Source organism: Nematolebias whitei, chromosome 18, assembly GCF_014905685.2.
Source record: "Nematolebias whitei isolate Nwh7 chromosome 18, NemWhi1, whole genome shotgun sequence".
NCBI classification, from domain to species: domain Eukaryota; kingdom Metazoa; phylum Chordata; class Actinopteri; order Cyprinodontiformes; family Rivulidae; genus Nematolebias; species Nematolebias whitei.
In genome coordinates, this window is record NC_056515.1 from 27,958,405 (window position 1) to 27,973,749 (window position 15,345).

Genomic DNA, 15,345 nt, shown 5'->3' on the forward strand with positions numbered 1-15,345 from the left:
GTATATATATATATATATATATATGTGTGTGTGTGTGTGTGTATGTAAAGGCATTTTAATCCTTTACCACACTCTTGCAATATTCTGAACATTGTTTCTAAACTCTAAATGCTCTAAAAGAGCAAAAATGTCATGATCTCTGCTCTCTGCCACCTGCCAGCGCTCTCGGCCACGTCCACTTCTCCGCTGCAGAACGGAGATGGATATGCTGCAGGAGGAAGCTTCTCCCTGCACCTGTGGGCTGCACACAGGTGCTAAATAATTTTACATAATTTATTTAAAATAAAAAATCCATTCCAATCGTGCAGCTCATCCATCAATCAGCCAATTGTGTGTCATGTTCAATCTTACTTTGAAAAAACACGAAAGAGCGAGTCAGCAAAAAAACGAACCGTGAAGTAGCGAGGGACTTCTGTACATTTGTATATAATAATGTCTTAATATTAAAAATATAGATATTTATATTTTCTTAAAAAATAAAAACATAAGCACAATATATTATTTTTACTGTCACAGAAAAAATTAAATATACTGGTTGTGTGCTGATAATAAGAAGCTTCCAGGATGTAATAAATGACAGAGCTATCATCATATTTATGGAGGGGAAAGTGCAGTATTTCAGCACGACTTACAGAGTGTAATTTGAATTCCTACATAGAGGTCACTTTTTTTTTTACTGTAGACAGTTTCAACTAACTATATATTTTTATTTGATATTTAAACCTAGGTATAAATTGTTTAAAGAAAACATTTGAAATTTAAACCTAGATTAAAAATGTCAAACAATGAACTTTTAGTCCTAATTTGATCAAATTTTAGGCTAGATGTGCATTAAGAGCTCAGCTCCCATGTTTTTAATTAAGAAGTGACTATTTTCAGATTTTTAAAATCTCAGCAATATTGTAAAATCGTTGCCTGTATAATAATTAATGTTTTTATTCTATTTATTGTTACTCTATGGTTTTAACCACAAGTACATTGCACTCCACCCATCAGACGACTGTACGAAATATAGTCTCGCTGTACTTTTGTGCAATGATGATAAAGCTTATTCTGATTCTGATTGGACTTGTGACGTACCAGGCATGACCACAAAGGAGCCCTGTGGCTCCATGGCTACCAGACAGGCACTGAGGATGGTGGGAGAGTCAGCAGCTGAGATCCCACACATACGGCACGCTTCCCTCAGCTGGCGTCCTATTGAATGGAGGGAGTGTTCACCAAGGAGAGAGGTCCAGTCTGTTTAAAAGAGACAATGGAAAGTGTGTGTGTGAGAGGTAACAAAATGAATGCAAAGCAGGACTTTAATTTTAAACAAATTATGCAACTAAAACATAAAATAAACACTTATGATGCAATACAACAATTGTTCTATAAAAACGGTTAATAAACAAAAACAGCTGGACTTCTATTCTGAAGCTGAAGACGTTTTGCTTCCTGTTCCTGGCCTTATTATTTTGCCCCTTTCGACAGGTTGGATTGGCTAATCAGCCTTTAACTGTTTTGGGCTGTGGCCTTTTCTGCCCACCCATAAATAGGCTGGTTTCAGGGAGCTCTCTCTCTCTCAGACTCCCTCTGTTTTTGCTCCTCTCATGCGTTCACATTTTTGGACCTTTTTCTCGGCCACCCTGGTTTTCCCAGGGCCCTTGTTTTTTTTCGTTGTCCTGGAGCTGTGGCCTGCTGTCGGTGGCCCCAGCCGCCTCAGGTCATTTTTGTTAACTTTTTGTATATTTGTTTTAACTTTGACCTGGTGGGACTGGTTGTCCTGTTTTCGCCCTTTTCTTTTGCAATAGGTGCTTTTGTAAGTTTTTTTCAAGTTTTAGTCTGGTACCAGCCTCGGATTCGACGGCCCTGTATAGGGTTGGCCTGCTGCGGTACCTTTTTGTTCGGTTTGACCCGGTCACCAGGTCCAGCTTTAAGTTGATACTTTGGGTTTTTTTGTTTCTTGGGTGAACACGGGACTTAGGCGTTCATTATAATCTTTTTTTTTCTCCTCCACGAAGCAGCAGCTTTAATATATTGAACATTTGCGTCCATATTTGTGTCTCATGGCCTCCTTTAATATGTTCTGCCCTTGGTGGACTTAACACTTCCCATTCAGGAGTTGTTATCAATTCAAAAATGATTGAAATAGGTTTTTTAAATTTTTTGAATTGATAACACCCCCTGTATGGGAAGCAAAACTTCTTCAGCTTCAGAATAGAAGTTCAGTTGTTTTTGTTTTTTAACTTTTTTTAATTATTGATCATGAACTGGATGACTGAGAATCTTCACCAGCATACAACAATTGTTAACTCCACTTCAGAATAATGCAAAAGAAGGTGCTTATGAGTAGTAAGTGCTTTATGTGCAGTCAGCAAGTACCCATTTGAAGCAAAAGGTGGTAATTTGCTCTCCTTTGGCTTCACTGTGAGGATCAATTTTACCTTCTCCTCCAAACTGAGCGTAGCAGACAGGGCAGACTACTTAACGCAAGCTTTACATCAAAAAGAAAAACAGTTTGTGCAACTTCACTGAAATATTTACTTTTACTTAAAGCCAGATCTAAGTCAATGTACGCGTTTATATCCATTCAGGTTCTTGAACTTATATGAGTTATTGCATCCTTTGAGTATTTGCTTTTGTAAAGACGTGAATGCACGGTGAAGAACAAGAGGTTCAGCCAGAAATAGGCAACACGATACATGTCTTTGGGAAAACAAAGTAAGAACAGTGATTGTAAATTAGTTTTTGCCCAAATTACAGAAAACATATTTTACAAGCTTACAGTCACAGTATTTCCTCTGAGCATGATTCATCACTAAATATAATTTAATGTTCTGTTACTGCTCACCTTTCAGCTCCCCGTGACCCAACCTGCCTAATCGCCCAATGACAATCCTCCAAGGTAGTGAAGTCATTTGAATGATGCCGATGCACCACTCCCACAGTTTCTGCAATCCCATCTTCCTAGCTGATACCTTGGGACGCCTGGCTCTGAGTTGAAATAAACAATGAAAGAATGTGAAGGTCAGTGCCAAATCTTTTTGATATTTAACCAAGAGGTGCACTAAAATTAAACAAGATCTTCTTTTGCTTATGTTTGTCATGAATGGTTTCAAGATCTCAAGCAATCTTTGTCACCTGTTGGGCACATCAATGTTGATGATGCAGGTCTCCAGGAGCTCCCCATGCTGGTCAGTGCAGGACACCAGGATCCAGCGCTGGTCATGTGACAGGCAGTATCCCACAAAAAGTACATTGTATTTGGGAGGGTGTTCAGGCCAGATCTCTCCTGGCTCTGGCTGCTTGGAACGAGTCGGACCAAGGATAAATGGTGGACAATACAGCTGTACGGGGCTGGGATACTGAAAAAAGGATTAAAAAATGCAGTAAAGTAAACTGTTTTAAATGTTTTAACTGTTAAATGTTTTAAATCATGTTATTATCTCATACTTACCTCTGGATTCTTAAGTACAGAAATGACAGTGGATACTGGGCCAAAGCCAGTGAGGGACTTGATGTGCGTTTGCTGGGGAAGCACCCGTCTGCACTGGGAGTAACAAGAGAAGGCCAGGGAGCGCAGGTGTTGCAGATACAAATGGTTTTCTCCACTGGCTGGTTGGAGAAGATACTGGCACGGCACCACCTGTAATATAGACACAAAATGGAAATGAAGAATGTTAGCACATTGCTTAACTACTGTATGTCTGGTGTAACACTAATCAAAATGCATTCCTACCTGTAGGACCAGTGCAGCCCTCATTGTCTCAGGTAAAATTTGTAGCATCTCTGTGTAGCAGCGAAGAAGCCCAAGCAGCCAAATGCTACCTGACTCCACCTCTTCGCCCTCCACTTCTTCTCCCCCTTCATTTCTCTTAGTACATGAAGTGATAAAACCATCCACAATGTAAATAACTATTGCTGGTGGGTTTGCAAGACTGTCCACTGAGTCAGCCACAGTAGGGATGCCAATTCTTGACTGCTCCAAGGAGCTGCAAAAGAGCAAAAAAAAAGAAAAGATGTTTACCTTTGCATGGGTTCAAACAACATCCAAAGTGTTGCTGTTACTTTAAAAGGTTTGTTCTTACGGTTCAGTATTTTCTGCTGGTGTGCTGGCTGGTGGTGTGGAACTCAGAGGCCCTTTTGAATCTGTGGATCCCCCTTGTGTTGCCTCCCCAGTCTGACCAGAGGTGGCTCCACTTGGGGTTGAAGCAGTTGTTGTACCTGAAGTTTGTTCTCCATCAGCAGTCCAAGCTTGAGCTTGAGGATGCCCAGAAGAGGATGTGCTGTTCAAAGGAGGCTGGGCCGTGGGAGGCAGCAAAATACTGCTGTCCACAACCAGAGTTGAGAGGAGAGGGCCTGAAAGAAGGAGGGAAAATGTGTTAAAGTAAAAAAAAAAGAAGACATGCCTGTTAATTTAACCTTACCTAGCAGCTGCTTGAAGGCATAAGCATAGAGTTTAAGTTTGATGATGTTATCAGAGTGCTGCTGTCCAGTCCATGGTCCCATCATCCACTGATCCATGTCCAGCTCCTCCAATTTTTCTGGTTCCACATCCTCCCCAACATGTACAAAACCATCCTTGGACACCTTAGACAGTGGACGGTGCTTCCCAAGACGGCATGTCTGAAGATGAGATTGCTCTATCTTTAGTGAAACCCATTATGTTTCACAGTCTGTATTAAGTTTTAGTTGTCTTTGATTCACATCTCAGTCAGATGGTTTTCATCTTACCTCATAGACAGAGCTGAGCTCCTGGAAAAAGGCCTGGGCCGCCACAAGCAGGGAGGGGCTATTAGGGCACACCACTACATAGGCTACATCCCTCTGTCCTCCATAGGGTTCAAGCAGTAATTTCTCCCAGAAAGGCAATGCCAAAGGGGACAATGCCAAGAAGTCCCGCTCTCGATCATAGCCTAGTAATACTGTTGGAATGGGCAGTGGTTCTGGTGACTCCTCCGAACCTTTGATTTGTTGATATTGAGATGTTAGCCAGTACATATTACATATTACAAGTACTTTGCTATTATTAGTAGTAATAGCTACTATTTTCTGCACAAAATGTGCATGAAAGAAGTAAGGCCTCACCATAAGAACCTCGTCCAGCCATTTTGTGAAATTGCTGCCAGGTGAGTGGACCCTGAACATGCTGGATGTTATCCCAGGTCCTTCCTGTTCTTTTTTTCTGGATGGCATCTTGCAGGAAAGGCTGCAACGATAGCAGCATCCGAACCATATCCTGTGATGATAACCTGCTCATGTGCACCACTATGGCCACACATGCACACACACAAAAAGAAACAGGAAAATATATTAAAATGTTAAAGTTCTATGCATCAAAGAAACAAAACACACACAAACCTATCAAACATACTGTATAGTTCTAGAGTTATAAGCAGGTGGCCATATACACAAATACAAAAACGTTTATGCTTTCAATAATTAATTTCTAGCAGCCAAAACGAACTTCTTACCGTTGGTGTGAGGCCATGAATGAAGAGCACTACTTCTTACAACAGTAAGATCAACTTTCCCTCCTGTGGGGTTATCCACATACTGTAACCCCTGCTCCAAAGCATTGTAACAGTCCACACATGCATCACTCTCATCTGCCCACTGCTTTTCAGACATCCAGCTTTGAAGGAGTGCCCCCTTGCGGCCATGACAGGAAGAATTTAGGGGAAAATGAAGTGAAGCCAAGGAGGAAATAGGCTGAGAACACTGTTCCTTCAAGACAATCATGACTGACAAAGAAGCTGAGCCCATGTCCTGCAACTGCTTGGCCCTGGAGTCTCCCATGGTTAGGTCCCGGCGGCACAGGGCAAGCCTCCTCTCAGCTGCTTGGCCTACTTCAGAAGTTCGACCAAATATATCCAGCTCATCCTCCAGAAAAAGTCCTGTGCCATGAGCCAGCTGCCGGTTCACAATGGCGCTGAAGCCGCACATACAGCGATACTGATCTTCACAAGTGAAATCTGGGATGTACACCCCTACATCTGCTCCTTTGACATTCATGTTGCATGCACAGATGCAGCAGCTGTCAAAGTTGCGATCCTTAAACACACTGAGGACAGAGTCTGAGAGCAGAAGAACTAGGTAAAGGCTGTGGGCCTCAGGCAGAGAGGGTCCGGGCCGAGCTAGAGGCTCCACAGAGCTCAGAGGCAGGCAGGTGGAAGGAGTAGAGACCGGTGAGCTAAGCTCAGTACCATCCTGCTTAACTGAACCCTGCCCTGAACTTGCGGTATTAATCCCCCTGGGTGTGCGAGGAGTTCGTGGTGTGGGCACAGAAAAACGTGGTGTGGCAGGCGATGGCAGAATGCCTGTAGTGGTGCTCAAAGAGGCAGTGGTCACACTCATCTGGCCATAGTCCTGGTCGGTGAGAGTATTGACGCTAGGAACGTTTCTGGGAAACACATACATTACAGGAAACAGAGTCAGACAGACAAACTGGAAAAGTTGATCAACTCAGAGAAGACCTAAAAGACATACTGATTTTTACATTCAAGCAACTGTGTTGACTGATAGACCAAGAAACCAAATTTTCATTATCGGTGACATCTTCCTCATAATGGGTTTTTGTATTGGAACTTTTCAGTCTAATTAAGCAATTCTAAAACCTTACAAGCTCGTAGATACTCACGCATATCCATCCTTGGTGAAAGCAGCATTCTGTGGATGCAGGATTGTCGTGAAATGCTCCATTTTGGGCAGGAGGGCCCAGGATGGACGATAGTGACACTGGTCTGGAATTTTGAGTGGTGGTAAATTTTGGCTAGGAAGACAGGACAGTGGAGCAAACATGGAGGAGCCCATCTGAGGTTGGACAAGGAAGAAAATGAGTTTGTTAATGTTTTTTATTGAATATCTCTCTTTCATGTCTTGTGAGTAGAAGCAGATATAACAGGATATTAGGTCAATATCTACCTTGAAGTCATCCTGCCTGGGACTAACCGCACCCTCCTCCATCTCCATCCTGTTCTCAGTGAAATGGGTGGAGGCCAGTGATGGCAGGTGGTCCGACCCTCCGCTGGGTGCAGGGGGCTCTTGACTTGGGGTGTCACGATAAGGCGTGATGGGAGAGAAAGCCGGATGCTGCTCCAGAGAAGGAGGGGTAGGGAACATCATCTGGAGATCTGCTACTGCTGAAAGAAGACAGACACATATAAATACATAAATATAAAGAAAAAAAATGCTTTAAAGAAATTGTTAAAATAATCAAAAAATACATTTGGGTTTTACCACCTAAATAATTAATGTCATAGAATATAATTTTATTAGGCGTTCAGGAGAATATACAAATCACTCACTGGTTGGATAAGGTACAGTAACTCTTCCTTCTTTCCCCACAGGACGATCCTCCGTTGACACCAGTAGTTTGGTCGACTGTTGATTTGGGTAAATAGTCTATAAATATTAAACATTATCAGAAATTTCTGCACCAAAATTACCCAAAAAGTAAGGCAACTAGGAATCCGCTGCATTGCATGCCCAAGTTTTATATAAAACTCTTGCATGATCTGTTAGCGCTTGGAGTCTGTCTTGAGGATGACTCTCAGCTACTATCACAACAGGATTTAGCTCTATATTTGTAATACGGACAAAGTTATAGCCATTTTTCTGTTTGCTAAGATTAGTTAGCTTTGGCACCTTTCAAGAACCATGTTGACTCTAAAACTTAATCAGCTGTAAATGTGTATACAATGTTTACTTTCTGAGAATTTTATTCAAATTTGTCTAGTAGTTCATGATTTTTTTTTTGCTAACAGACAAACACATACATACATATGCATCCACACAGACAGGTTCATAGTCACCGGTTTTTCCTGGCAGCTGGTGACAGTACCTAAAACTGGCAGCACTAAATTATAGTTTTACAAAATCAAGACTATAACTTACTATGCTAGAAAACAACTAAATAAATACATGAGTAATGACACTCACCCCCAATTCTTCCTCGTCTTCATCAAATATGTTGTCTAGATCAGAAATGTTGACGACCAGATCTTTCTCTCTGGTCAGAGAAGGATTAGTTTTGGAAGCGGCCTCATCCTGACCTGAGTCATCTAAAACACATAAAGAAGATCAAGTCTTCAGATCCAGGACTCTGGACCCTGTAGTGCACACAGTCTGCTGCAACATGTGCACAAGATGCTCATTAGGTCCTGACCTGATTTGGGAGCGGAGTTAAAAATGGACATTGCATCTTTTCCATCTGGCAGGGAACCATTGCTTGTGATTTCTTCTCCCTGGATGATGAATTAGAAGAAAATGTATATATTCACAAAGTTCAATCCATTTTTCCACAAAATAAAAATAACAAGAACCCCTCTAGTTGTGAAAAAAAAACAAGTCACAAAGTGTGTCATCACAGTATGCAAATTTGATATAAAAATACAATAACTATATGGAACTGTCAACCAACATGGGTGCAAAAATATATTTATATTAATTTTTATTTCTAAACGTGCAACATCAAATATGGACACCTGGTGGCAGCATAGATAAAATGTGCATGTGACAAGTGTTACAAAAAAGCTTGCTGAAAAGTTTATGATTTAAAAAAATCAAGAATCAAGGGATATGTTTAACATAAAAATAAAAACACCAAAGGAGCTTTACATTTGTATCGAGTCTTTTTTTATTATTATTTAGGGCTCGTCATCGTACCTTGGCTTTCTTGATGGGTTCTCGCCCAGAACTCTTTAACCTCTTGGAAGATGGAAAAGGGTACTCAATTTCTCCTTCCTTGAAGTCGTACGGATCATCTCCATTTTCTCGTAGTGCCTCTACCTCTGGTTGCTCGAACAATCCTAAAGTGTGGATGTGTTCTTTCACTCTCTCTTCTGAGATTTTAAATCTCATGTGGGTCTGAGTGTAAAGTCTGCAAGAGACAAAGAGAATATTAAAGCTTGAGTTTAATCTGTTTTCATGACTGTCTTGTAAACTTTTTTTGAAAATCAATTATGTTCTTACCTGTCTACAAATCAACAGTTTTAAAGGTCCATGTTTTAAAATTAAAGTGATATTTTTAGGGATGCACAATATTGGATTTGTGGCTGATATCCGATATGACGAGATGTTAATAACGAGATATAACGGTGAGTTATTTTGATGGAATGGCCGATGTCCGATATTGAACTTCAACACTAATATCGACCGATACCATGCTGATAATATTGTGCATCCCTAGATATTTTCTTAGATGGCATTGTTTAGAAAACTGCTTCTTTTTGCCTCCTCTTCACATACTGTACCTACCTCTTGAACAAAGCTCCATCAGTGGATGTCTCTGCCTTTATCTCCTCCAGTTTGTCAGTGGGGAGTTCAGGGGATCTGAAATCAGTCTTATTAGTCTTGGGAGTCCTGAAACCTCTCCACCAACCAAGCCCATTCTCCCTCTGCCTCAGCTGTGTTGCATACACAGCAGTCTCACTGGTAATCACCCCCAGTCCTGAAGCTCCGTCTGGACACATAGGCATATCCAAAGCAACATCTAGAACCTCTGGGTCCTGCATCCGAGGGTGTGGGCTGAGAGTGGGTGGAAGTGGTGACATGGGTGAATGAAGAAGGGACTCTGGGTTTTTTCTGCTGTTAGCGAGGGGTTTGGAGTACTTGCAGCTTGGAAGAGACGCCAGAGGCTCCACCGGTTGCTCAAATGCAACAAGGCTGCTGAGCTGGGGCCCACTAGGAGGGTCCTGCTCCAAGGGGGTCTCTTGTGTGGCTGATAAGCGATGGTGAAATGGAATCACAGCCGGCCTCTTGGACTGTTTGTCAGCCTTTTCTGTCTTGTCACTTGTCTTGTGTTTGGGCAGGGAGGAGGTAGGGTATACCGAGGAACCAGAAGAAAGTGCAGAGCTGGCACTAGCATGAGGGTTGGCAGTGGACATTGTGGATATATTGAGCCTCTGCTGTTTTAACCTGTAAGACAATGAATTAAAAAATAAATACAACTTTTTCTCTGAGAAAAATGCCTGTAGAAGCATTATCAAAAGTGCTTTTTTGATTAAATGTCATCCATAAATATGTTGTTGGAGTACATATCTGCTAGAATTTATTAATTGAAGTCTCAAAAACAGTGTCATGGTCTGTAAGTCTAGTCAATTTTTGTTTAAGTTTTTTGTTTTTGCCTTCTTGTTCAGTTTGTACTTTTCTTGTAATGTAATTTCAATCCTGTGTATGTCCTGTACATATTGCAGTTTTTGACAATGAAATGACTTTGACTTTTGACTTCTTGAGTTCCTGTTTTACTCTGAAAGTCCTAGTTCCCTTAGATTTTATTCTTGTCTGAGTTTCTTAACTTGGTTCGTCTTTAATTAACACTCACCTTTTCCTCATTAGGTCGTTTATTCTGACCGATTTCCTTCAGTTAATGTTATACGTTTACTCTATTTCTAATTGTGATGTGTTTGTTCTTGATTTTAGGTTTGAGTTTATAATAAACACTTTTTTCATTCACTTGTTTTCCACGAGTCCTTCATTGGCATCCTAATCCCAAACAAGCTCCCCATGTTCAGAAAATTGCTAACTGTGTTGGTGTATTTAAAACTATGAAGAATAATAAAATGTCTTCATCTGAGTATTGATAAAATTAAAAACATATAATGGTTGTAGTGAAAAGCTTAGGCGGTACCTGGAGCAGCTGCAGGATGCTCTAGTCCCCAGATCATTAAAGTTCCACATGGTGACTCCATTTGGCATTTCCTTTGTCAACGTCCCATCAGTTTGCTCATTTGGTCTGCAGGGAACAAAAACACCAAGAAGACAAACATCTCAGCTCCAATCTTGAAGATACTGTAAGGTATAATATGACACAATGTGACACAATGCAATATGACAGACAAGATGAGACAATACAATATAATTCTTTATTGTCCCCTTAAGAAAATTTGTTTTGGACTAGATGCTGTCTCAATAACTGGCTTCAGAAAAGGCTTGTAATTATATAGATTATTAAAAAATTTCTACACAATGCAATTCATCACAACCCCCTACTAAAGTTTCTTCTACAGCACCAGGAGACACAGATCATATTTCAAGTGGAGGATGTGTGATGGGTTTGATCAGTCCAAGTATATGTCCTGAAGGGAAAGCATTTCAATCCTCCTCATCACTGTTACTGCAGACTGTACCAGACAATAATAATCACATAAAAAAGTAAAATAGGTGTAACATACATGTGCTGAGATTGGTTGAGATAGCACTCCTTCCAAGCCTGATGAACCACCTGGGAGGTCAGCTTTCTCCCAGAATGCTTAGGGCTGATGCTGGGTATCCCCATGCTGCTGTCAGGCGTTGGGGCGTTGGAGGCCGATGTAACAAAACCACTGTCTGCTAAAATGGAAAAAAAAAAATGGAGCAAATGTTATAAACAGGAAAGGGTACAGAGTTTTGAAAAAAAAATAGATGTAATTAGTTTGGCAGAATTCTAAACACATTAACCAACTCCTTCCTCGGTAAAAAAACTAAAAGGAGCACAATCTTGAACTTTTTTATGTCCAAAAGAATAATGGCTTTACCATACATCCACAGATATTATTTAGATCTCAAGCAGCAGTAAAACATCCTTATTTTGCATATGCGTTTCTTTTCACTGCTCCAGTAAATGTGTGTATTATGTGTGCATCGTGCTACTGGTGCTTTCGGACGTACTGAAAAAAGCCTGACATGAACCCCTTACACACATGAATATCTTTTTTTTTTTTGCTGTATAAATCAGTTTTATGCATAAATTAGAATGCCTGCAACTTATACAGTGAAACAACGTATTTGTGTTTTTTCACCATATTTATATCCCAGTTCTTGGCTGAGATCTGACAATTTCATTCATTCTGACATAAAAAATATTGAACACTACCATTTTCAGCCACTAGAGGGCCCTCGACTGATAGGACAAACAAGGTTTCTCATTAATAGGTAAAAGTGGCTATTAATGAGACACTTAGCTTGCCATACCGAGCCACCTTCGTCTCGCTCCAAAACTCCTGGAGCAAACGTCAAATCAGCTGCATTTCGTCGCACCGCCCCGGCAAAATGCAGCTGATTTGACCATTAAAGTGAATTTATTAAGGAAAAGTTAGACTGAGACACACCTTTACTATGTCAAGCAAACAAATAATTGTTTTTAGGTGGTTATCTTGTTAAATTTTGAATAAATGCACAGCAAGTCGTTCCTCTGTGTGCTCCCGCTTCCGTGAATTGGCTTTTTGAAATGCAGCTGATTTGACCGTCAAAGCGCATTTATTAAGGAAAAGTTAAACTGAGACACACCTTTGCTATAATTTCAAGCAAACAAATAATTGTTTTTAAATGTTAATCTTTTAAATTCTTGTTAAAGTCCTCCCGTGCACGCTCCCGCGCCTGACGTTTGGCAGCCAATCGATTTCTGGCCCACGTTTCCGGGTGGTCAGCGGTGACGCATAACAGAAGCAAGTTATACAGCGAAGCGACACATTTATGTTTTTTCCACCTTATTTGACATATTTGGACTGATGCGACTTATACGGCGATGCGACGTTAACTGCGGCAAGTATGGGTATGCAACATCAACATCTTCCTCAGTCTGTTAAAGGGACGGCTTTCAGTCATTCACACATTACTCACTTCCTCATGCTTCATGCAAAGTCATCATAAAACGTATTTTTCCATGTAATATAACCACGATAGTACACAATAAAATTACTGTAGCTAAAAGTGTAAAATCACAACAATGATGGAGAAAAACTGCTTAAGCTGTCACTTTTTAACATGATTCATTGACAGGTCAGTTTTATTTGAGAAGGTGAATCACTGAGAACTATCTAAGGTGTAGCTTCTAAGTCGAGTGTGATTTCAATAGTTTGCACAAAAGAAGTGTGTTCACTTCTTTACGTTGTGAAGCTAATTAAGTAAAACTTAGCGGATTACAACATTTATGCCATGTTTTGTTTCCAAATGTTTACTTCTAGCCTTCGTTTGAAAGTAGATTCAAGTGTGGATAAATGGCAACTCGAGAAAAAATGGTGACCCTTTAGACTTTAAAATTTAAAGTCTTCTATTTGTCAAAGGAGAAGCTGTTGCATCAACTTAAACTCTGCCTTCTGCAGTCGGGGTTTTACCCATAAAACCTTGATGCTTTGTCAGAAAATATTATTTTAAACCAACAGTCACATTATTTTTCTTTGGACAAATAATATACTCTATCTGCGATATAACAAATATAAAACAGTCACATTAGAGCTTAATTAAGTAAAAGTGACATTAACTAGGTGAAAGAAAATAGTTTGCAATGCTAAATATTTGGGGGTTGGATGTCACCAGAGTATTAATTTTACCCTCAAATGTTCAAACAAGACCTCCAGAGGTTATTACTTTGACTGTTTAAATCAAATGCACTTTTTTGTTTAAACTGCACTGTGTTTAAGTTAAAAATCATTGGATTTATTACTGTTGATTTTAAAGCCAGTATAAGGTGCACTTTAAAGTGCTAAAACCTAACTTGCAGAATTCATTTTTGTGCAATATTATAACATCCTGTCATGTTTCACTGTGCAGGATATCTGTGGCATTTTGTAGGGAAATTCCTGTGTGCATATTTGTTACCAGAGCAGGGCTGTTCTGGTGACGTTGGAGGAGTCAGCGGCACACTGCAGTTGTTCAGCTCCTTGTTGGGGCCCGGAGCTGCAGGAACAGGTGGGGGCTGCTCCACTGGTAGGTCCCCCTGGGCAATCAGCACAAAAGCAGCTGGGTAGGTCATCCTTACTCCACCTTAGAAATACAAAAAAAAAAAAAGAAATAAAAGAGGGTTTCCTGTTATGAACTAAAGAGATACAGTAGCTGCTGCATTAACTGTAAAATTGACTGAAAATGTGGGCACATCACAGATGGCTTTTAATTATGCTTACAATATTTCCATCCTAACTTGGATTTATTAAAAAAAAAAAAAAAAAAAAAAAAAAAAAAAACACTATTTGCCACAAATCTTTTCTGAAGAAAATGAGATGCACTAACCACTAATACAGTTGCTATGGCAGCTACGCAGACTGCTGTGCATTTATACAAGCATTCACTTCTAATACACTGCTCGGCGCAATCAAATAAATAAAAAACTCCTTCACGCCTTCCGTTCTCAGTATCATTTCAGGCTGTAAAAGTCATTGGTATCCAAAGGAGTTTTAATTGTAATCAGGTCAAGTCGGCGCCGTGGGATCAGACTGATTAGCCCGTTAGAGAAACTCCCTGGAGTTTCTACCCCAACTTCCCGATTGCTCTTTTCTGTCTGTCTTACGTTCCAGTCATTTCCCCTTTAAGACGTGTTAACAGGCTGTGAGGCTCGGTGCTTTCACATTCACTGGTATTCACTGGTCTCAGCTCAAAATGCAGAGACGGTAATCAATGAGGCGTTAGTGCCTCACTGTTTGCTTTAGCAGAGCAACGTCTCTGTAGCCTAATGCGATTGATTATTTGTAGCTGTTTACATGCTGAGGGATCTGCAGTACGAGCTGCTCAGAGATAATATGCAAAACCTGCATTTCAGTGTCAAATATTAACTCCCTTGGAAATGTCATAACCTCTTTTTCTTTTGTTGGTATGTACAGTAGATGCTTTAAAACGATAAATATGTTTCTCAGAGTTTATTTTATTTAACCGTACCTACGATGACGTCCACCGCCACATGAGAGCTGCAATCGAATGCCCGACCCTCTTCTTTCTGGTTCTTCTCACCACTTCCCTCCTTCTGCGGAAGCACCATGGGATAGAAGTAGCTCCAGTCCTCCATCAGCTTTCGAGCTGCAGGGTCACTCATCTTGTAGGCCTGACCCGTCAGGGTGCCACTCAGACCGTACGGACTCAGGACCACTGAGTACACACAAGTAAATCAAACTGATCAAAAATACTAGAAAGAGATACATTGAGGAATTAAGAGAGATTCAAAGCAATTTATTTGTTTTAAAAATTTGTATTTTATTATGTGAAAAGCAAAAAAAAAAAGTAGAGTAGTGAATTCTAAATATGAAATGAAAGTTGTGCATTTTAAATGTTTTTTTTTAACTCAAAATACTGGAGTTTTTGTCAGAAATTAGGGCCACATTAACCTAGAGTTTAAAAATGAAGAAAACGACAAGTAATCTTTATCAGTGTAACTAACTAAATCAACAAGTTTAAAGTATTTACATAAAGATCAGACTTAAAAAACGTGTACTGAATAACTAATGTTAGCAGCTATGACAAATAGTATTTATATCAATGTCAATATTAATGTCAAATTTCATTATAAAGGACATTTTAAAACAAAAAATGTCTATGTGTCTATGTGTATATATAGATATACATAAGTTTACATACATACATACATATATATATATATATATATATATATATATATAT

At 39.9% G+C, this 15,345-nt stretch overlaps 1 protein-coding gene across 1 annotated transcript in view; it reads right to left on the bottom strand.

The window, feature by feature from the left end:
- The window catches only part of LOC119424530 (mediator of RNA polymerase II transcription subunit 13-like), a 130,621-nt gene that overhangs the window by 12,248 nt on the left and 103,028 nt on the right, over positions 1 to 15,345 (bottom strand). Inside the window, exons 6-27 of the mRNA XM_037692016.1 lie at positions 14,611 to 14,817; positions 13,572 to 13,725; positions 12,777 to 12,793; positions 11,157 to 11,313; positions 10,613 to 10,717; positions 9,241 to 9,900; positions 8,650 to 8,863; positions 8,150 to 8,228; positions 7,924 to 8,045; positions 7,290 to 7,386; positions 6,907 to 7,124; positions 6,623 to 6,795; positions 5,457 to 6,385; positions 5,071 to 5,250; positions 4,717 to 4,946; positions 4,410 to 4,608; positions 4,071 to 4,341; positions 3,722 to 3,974; positions 3,440 to 3,628; positions 3,124 to 3,347; positions 2,834 to 2,976; positions 1,081 to 1,239 (exon numbers count right to left, since the gene is read on the bottom strand). Of these exons, the coding sequence (XP_037547944.1) occupies positions 1,081 to 1,239; positions 2,834 to 2,976; positions 3,124 to 3,347; positions 3,440 to 3,628; positions 3,722 to 3,974; positions 4,071 to 4,341; positions 4,410 to 4,608; positions 4,717 to 4,946; positions 5,071 to 5,250; positions 5,457 to 6,385; positions 6,623 to 6,795; positions 6,907 to 7,124; positions 7,290 to 7,386; positions 7,924 to 8,045; positions 8,150 to 8,228; positions 8,650 to 8,863; positions 9,241 to 9,900; positions 10,613 to 10,717; positions 11,157 to 11,313; positions 12,777 to 12,793; positions 13,572 to 13,725; positions 14,611 to 14,817 (4,980 nt within the window). The remainder of the gene's footprint in view (positions 1 to 1,080; positions 1,240 to 2,833; positions 2,977 to 3,123; positions 3,348 to 3,439; positions 3,629 to 3,721; positions 3,975 to 4,070; positions 4,342 to 4,409; positions 4,609 to 4,716; positions 4,947 to 5,070; positions 5,251 to 5,456; positions 6,386 to 6,622; positions 6,796 to 6,906; positions 7,125 to 7,289; positions 7,387 to 7,923; positions 8,046 to 8,149; positions 8,229 to 8,649; positions 8,864 to 9,240; positions 9,901 to 10,612; positions 10,718 to 11,156; positions 11,314 to 12,776; positions 12,794 to 13,571; positions 13,726 to 14,610; positions 14,818 to 15,345) is intronic.